We start from the raw sequence: 6699 nt of genomic DNA, 5'->3' as shown, positions 1-6699 counted from the left end.
TTATATATATAGTTTAATTACTAATGTACTCATTAATGATAATTTATCTATTATTATTATATTAATTTTTATTTGCTATCTATTATTATTATATTATTAATATATTAATTTTTATTTGCTAAATATATGCAATTATTAATTACTTAATATATTAATTTAAGACTATTAATTACATGTACTCAAAACAAATATAAATGTAACCAAACACGATTTCACTTTTTTATTATACTCAAACCAATCTCTTGAAAGACCACCAAACGTAATTTCATAATAGGTTCCAGAATAATTTTTAAAACAATCTCATTTTCATTTTTTACTGAAAATAAAATCATTTTAAAAACATTACTAAACGGGCCCAAACTCTTCTGTTTCTTAATCATAACCATATACACACAACTCCCATATCTTCACAACATGTCAGCATAAGACCAAAAATTTCTACTGCTTTAACATATACACACAACTGCCAGATCTTCACAACATGTCAGCAAAACACCAAAAATTTCTACTGCTTTAACATAACAAAACCTACTTTATTTAAAGAAGATCAACCAGTCCAAATTTTTCATCCCTATAGTGCATTGATTCATCAGAGGTGCCTTTATTGTGTTCTTCTTTCTTTCTTTATCTTTTTTTTTTTATATTTGTTATTTTTGCAGCAAAGGCGACCTAAGGATTTGAACGCACAAAATGATTCATTTATGTTTGTTTATTTATGGTAAAATTACTAGAGTTTCCATTTTTAAAGTGAAAATACAAGATTACTCACATTTTATCATTTAAAATTTAGCAGAATGTAACTCAAAGTTTAAGTTGGTACAATTTTTAATACAGAAACTAATTGTAGACAAAAGAATGTTCAGACCTTTGGAGAACTTAAAGAATTCTAGGGACGCCAAAGTTGACCTTGATCACATTGTCTTATGGTGTGCTAAGTAGAGGTAAAAGTTTAAACTGACCCAACGGTCTTAAAGCCACAGGCCTAGGACAAGCATGTCCGGAATTTTATAAGATATTTTTAAGAAATATCTAAAATAGAGTGTTCTAACTGGTCTAAGGTTTTGGGCTTGAAACCTAACCCAACCCGACCCAAATGGTGCCTCAGGCCGACCCGTTTAATCCATCTTGAATTTACAACTCTAGGCCCAAGAATTCTGATCTTTGGTGAATTTTCAAAATTCTTAGGACACCATGAAACAATGTGATCAAGGTCAATTTTGTCAAGCATCAGTAAGCATCCGACCTCCCAGGCTTCCAAATTTGGGTGATTTTGATCCCGCTATCCAGCCTCTGTTGGTGGATTTTTTATTTATTATTTTGCCCTTTTGCGTAAGAAGTTCTTAGCAGTATGTATAAATTTACAGAAGCAGCAGTAGCTCTTGTTACAATTCATTCAAGGACACAAACAAACATAATTAGAAGCACTAAAATATACATACTACAATTCAGACGCAAAAATTTCTATAGCTCTTTCGCATGTCACTCCTCATGAACAAGCAGAAGCAGCTGTCTTATCTGAAATCAAAACAGAAGCACCAAAAAGTTCAAATCTAATTTCTCCCGTACCTATAGTTTGTCCTTTTGGTGATGCCACTTGAGTTCACACCCCAGAACAATGCTGCAATCCCAAAGGCTGCGGACTTTGAGGCGAATCCAGGTCTTTATAAACCTTTACTTTCCTATCAGAGAACAAACTCAGAAGTCTCTCTCTTAGGAAAGGGAAAAGCACATCACAAGACGTCAACACATCTAATGAGTGAATTACTCCTTGCTTTACAAGCATGCTAAATGACGATGAGACGCCTTTAACTATGAGATCATTCCGATCCACATCGTAGTTGTCCACGAGAAGGAACAAAAAATCAAGAAGAGTGTGAGTCATGTCAATGTATCTAGGTATAGAGTTTACCATCAGCAAAATTGCAGGCTCAAGATTCATGATATTGTCTAGTTTGTCATTAAAGAAGAGCCAATCATAGAACAGGGCAAGCTTCACATTGGCTTCAACATGATTCTGTGTGCAAGATTTAAGCAGCCAACCTATTACAGCCCACCTTGGAATAACTTCAGACCGAATGATTTCATTAGGTGGGTGGTGTGCACAACATATAAACCGAACAATGTCAATTATCAGAGTTTCTCTCTCCGGCCCACATAGAAACTTCTTAGTAAACCATGACTGATGACGTTTCTGGCTCCCCAACTTCACATGTGTAAGTAGAAATCTCAACTGGGCCTCCATTTCCGGAGTAATTTGAAGTGAAAAAAAACTACTTGGTGTCCTGGTGCAGTAAAGCTGTGAAATATCCGAAAATCCTGGAGTCTTGAAATTACCAGGGTTTAGTATCAAATCCTTCCATATAGCTCTAAACTCGGGTACATGAACCAAATCCTGTAGTAATCGAACCAGATCCCTCCCAATTTTAAGACACAAATGGAACTCTTCCTTCAATACTCTAACACAAAACTCAATCTCCAAACGCTTTAATGCCTCTAATTTTGTGTTGTGATTATGAATTGATCTACAGTGATCAGCTAACAAGCGAAGGTAAGTATACAAAGCACTCGCTAAAATCATAGGTTCCTCTTCTAATAGACAACCCCATTTGGTCGAAAAGATGTTCAACACCTCAGAACACAACCATAGGTTGCTATCACTAAAATCTCCACCAACAATCTGCCTCAACAAACAAACCAACAAATTACCCAAACCTACTGCAGAAACATCAATCATTTCTTTAGAAACCCAAATCAACTGTCTTTTCACCGAGTCAAGAAGTTTCACATACAGCCCGTCAACAACCTTGATTAGCAAATCAATAAAAGAGCAATACCCATCAGTGACAATGGCATGAAGGTGCTTAATGTGGGTTTTGGCCAAATGGGGTTCACACAAAATCCCGTAAAGGATAGCATGGTTGAGCTGCGAGTACTCTTCTGGGTTTGGGATTGCTAATGAAAAGGGGGGTTTCAGCTTTGGCTGAAGAAGCTCAAAGGCTTGTCTGAGAGAGAGTTCGGTTTGGTTTTCTGCTTCATGGGAAGCAATTAGCATCAGTATTGAAGCCATATTAAGCTTCTTAAAGATGCAGGTGAAATTGGAGTTTGAATAAACAAGTGATTTATCAATAGAGACACAAAGAAAGTTACGAAATTACCCTGTTTACTCATCAACTAGAGAACTTGAGATTGAAATTGGAATTGGAATGCTGAAACCCTGGTTGAATATCGGAGTTAGCTTCGCATCAAACTGTTTCGATAGTAAAATTCCTCAAAAGGGCCCTCTTTCACAAAGAACTTGTAAGATATTTATTTCTTTGATTTCTTCAAGCTAAACGCGATTGAAAAGTGCTTGTGTCGTCTCCTAGAATTTCAAAAGAAGAACTGGATAAAAACCAAGAAAAGGTTAGTCAGTAAAGCGCATAAAACATTGCAAAAAGCTTAACATTAGATTAATTACTCCCTTGAGATCCAACAAGCTAGAGTAGAATGTAGAACAAGACCGGGGGAAAGAAATACTCTACATGTAGGATTAAGTCAATGAAAAAAAAGCCAAAAAAATCCCCCACTAAACAAGACAATTCAAAGAGGAGAATGATTTAAATTTATATAAACAAGAATCATTACGCCCATCTATGTGCAATTTTAAATGAATGAACAATTTATACCTATTAAATAATGGATCGTCAATCAAAAATTTCATTTTCTCTCTTCAGGTACAACTAGGAAAATTGAGAGAGTGAAGAAGAAAACAGTTTTGGGTTTAATTCTGTTAATGATTTAGTTTAGAGTTTAAACCCAAGAGGAACCCTAGCTTCAAATTCAATAGACTTGAAGGGGAAAATAGTAAATTCAAGTGAACAAAAAGCAAATCAACATGACTACCACAAACATTTGTAATGAAGCAAAACAACGCAGTCCACTTCTTATCAATACAAAACCAGCAAATTAAATAAACACTCATCATGATTATGTAAATGCAAATTGAAATGCCAATAAAACCAATCGCAAAAAACCCAAAAAAAAAAAGGTGGTCTATTTTGACTGAAAAAAGACTTAAAAATGCCCTAGTAGAAAATGAAAATGAAAGTAAAACAAAAAAAAAAAAAAACATAAAAACAAAAATTCCATTTCTCTCTTTCATTTCCCCCACTAATATGCCAAAAAAGAGGAAGATTTTAGTCAGAACTTCTCCAGATAATTTTTTTCTTTTGGTAAAAGATGAGTGATATTGACACGAAAAAAAAGGGAAAAAAGAAAACAGAGAACAAAGCAAGCAAGACAAGAGATCAAAATTCCAGAACCATTCAAATCCAAAACTTTCAGCATTGAGAACAAAATTCCAAACGAATTACCTTTGTTGAAAAAACCCCAAAACACCAATCAATCCACACACAAAAGCAAAACCCTTTCCTCATAAAGGACAAAGGAAAAGAAAAAAAAAAGTAAAACTACTGCAATCTCTGGAGCCAAAAAACCCACGAACCCAAACCTGACAATAAAGGTGAGATTGGACTAGCCAGAGTTCAAGACGGCGGTTTGTTGATCGTGTGGTGCGGTGTACATGGCACGGGGTGCGTCGCGTAGCGGCATGGGAGAGGCATTGTTTTAGATGGAATAGGATCCACAAAAAATCTCTTCTTTTCGCTTTAATTTCATGGCAGTTTCTCATGTAGGCCAGTACTATTAGTAGTGTTAGTTTCTAACCGTCAAATCAAATCAAAATCACATAAGACTAAAGCTATGTAAGCTGGATTTTATGAGGGAAAGAAAATTTGGGGGAAAAAGAAAAAAAATAAAGGGAAAAAATAGAAAATTTTCACCTTGTTTGGAACTTAACTCAAGAAAATTTATGGGAAAAAAGCCAAAATTCACTCAAATTTTTTATCTCTTATTTGGTAGTTGAAGAAATTTATTAAAAAAATTTGAAAAAATACATAAATTTATGTCTACTTTTTCTCTCTTTATGATCTCACCTCACTCTCTCACCTCACTTTCTCCCTCCTCACTCTCTCTCCTCACTCTCTCAACTCACTTTCTCTCTCCTCACTCACTCACCTCACTCTCTCTCATCATTCTCTCAACTCATTTTCTCTCTCCTCACTCTCTTTCTCTCCAAAAATTCCATTTCAAGAGAAGAGAAAAGTCACTTTTTTTGTCCCCCCTAATTGTCCTGGTTTTTTGCATAGCCCCTATCTCAAAGTCAAGCTTAATCAACACTAAAACAAACGAACAAATGTCTACAAATTTCTTTCATATCAGAAAGCAACAACAGCAAAAAAATTCAACCCATAGAAGATCAACAAATTCTCATAGGACCATAACAAGAAGTCCATGTAAAGCATAATACAAACCTAGTTTTTATGCATTGTTTAGAAAAATTGCAACACTCTTTAGTGCTCTAGCTATGCATTGTTTAAGACAAGTCTGCATTAAAAATTACAAGATGTCCATGTAATGCAACTCTCAAACGACAAAGACCTCATGCTATTCTGTATTGGTTTTGATTTCTCATTAGGTCCTCAACTTATCAGAAACATCTTCAAAAATTGTACAGTTTACTCGTCAAAAATTTCGGACCGAAACTCCATCCTTAACCACAAGCGTCGTCGCTCCTCAGTGATAGGAATAAAAGCTTGTATTTCCCCTCAAGATATTCAACTTCAACATTGTACAAACTCCATCCTTAACCACAAGCGTCGTCGCTCCTCAGTGATAGGAATAAAAGCTTGTATTTCCCCTCAAGATATTCAACTTCAACATTGTACATTTTCTCTCTTTTAAAATTTTATCAACAAAAACAAATAAGCATAATTACAGAAAGAATCTATTTCTTCAACTTTCAACTAATGAAAGCAATTAAAGCTTCGGATTTTTAATTCTAGAAACGCAAGGAAGAAACCTAAAAAAATAAACATCTTTTTTCCTCATTTCTTCACTCAAAAACGACGATTAAACCAAGTATTAGCTAACGAAGTTCCAGAAAGTTCAATATTTACAACGAAAAATGAATCAAAAACCTAAATTTCAAAAAAATTCTGTTTGATCCATAATAACTTACAATCCCAAATATTTGGAAGTAATCGACCAACTGATCCACAGGCTAAATGCAGCGACAAGACAAGCAGACGAGAAACGGCGCCGCCTCAGCCGCGGCGTTGCAATTCCAGCACTTCGCGTCGAGGTTGAGGGCAGTTTGCGAGCTGAGAAATTGTTTCCCAGAAAATTTGAATTTCCCGTGAAAATCAGGTCGGCCACTGGGGAGGAAGAACAGCCTGGAGTTGTCGGAGCAGGGAGAGAAACGAGAGCGAGACTGAGCTCCGGCGGCGAATTTGATTGTGGGAAAGGGCTCGCCGGAACGGCGGAGGAGAGTTCGAAGAGAGAGAGAGATCGGTATGGAGAAGAGTTCGAGGACGGGAAAGAAGTCGAGAAGAGAGCCCGAAAATTTTTCCCCATTTGCGTGTGGAATTGGTTTCATTTACGGGGTGTTTAACAGGTGTATTCGTATCATGATTCTCGTTATAATATTTTTTTTATATAAAAATACACATAAATTAAAAATAATTTTAAATCATAATTTTAACATTGTGAACTAAATATTCACTTAAATCTCGTTCATTTCGCTGATTCGAGTTTAGAATTTGAGTTTTACTACAGTAAAAAGCTCTCACAAACAATCACTTCTATTTCTTTTTTTTTTTT

The 6699-nt window shown here is 35.4% G+C and overlaps 1 protein-coding gene across 1 annotated transcript; it reads right to left on the bottom strand.

Moving 5' to 3' along the window:
* Positions 1 to 1179: 1179 nt before the first annotated feature.
* On the bottom strand, positions 1180 to 6474 carry LOC21385687 (integrator complex subunit 3). Its single transcript, XM_010095957.2, has 2 exons — positions 6059 to 6474; positions 1180 to 3381 (listed from the first exon to the last, which is right to left on the bottom strand). The coding sequence occupies exon 2, from the start codon at positions 3065 to 3067 to the stop codon at positions 1601 to 1603; it is 1467 nt and encodes a 488-aa protein (XP_010094259.1). The 5' UTR covers positions 3068 to 3381; positions 6059 to 6474; the 3' UTR covers positions 1180 to 1600.
* Between the last annotated feature and the right edge of the window lie 225 nt (positions 6475 to 6699).

This window comes from Morus notabilis, unplaced genomic scaffold, assembly GCF_000414095.1.
Source record: "Morus notabilis unplaced genomic scaffold, ASM41409v2 Scaffold3075, whole genome shotgun sequence".
NCBI classification, from domain to species: Eukaryota; Viridiplantae; Streptophyta; class Magnoliopsida; order Rosales; family Moraceae; genus Morus; species Morus notabilis.
Note: the sequence above shows the minus strand (reverse complement) of the source record. Positions and strands in the feature narration are given on the sequence as shown.

Bases quoted from the DNA above. Each gene is read 5' to 3' on its own strand.
- LOC21385687 (XM_010095957.2), bottom strand. From the start codon at position 3,067: ATGGCTTCAATACTGATGCTAATTGCTTCCCATGAAGCAGAAAACCAA.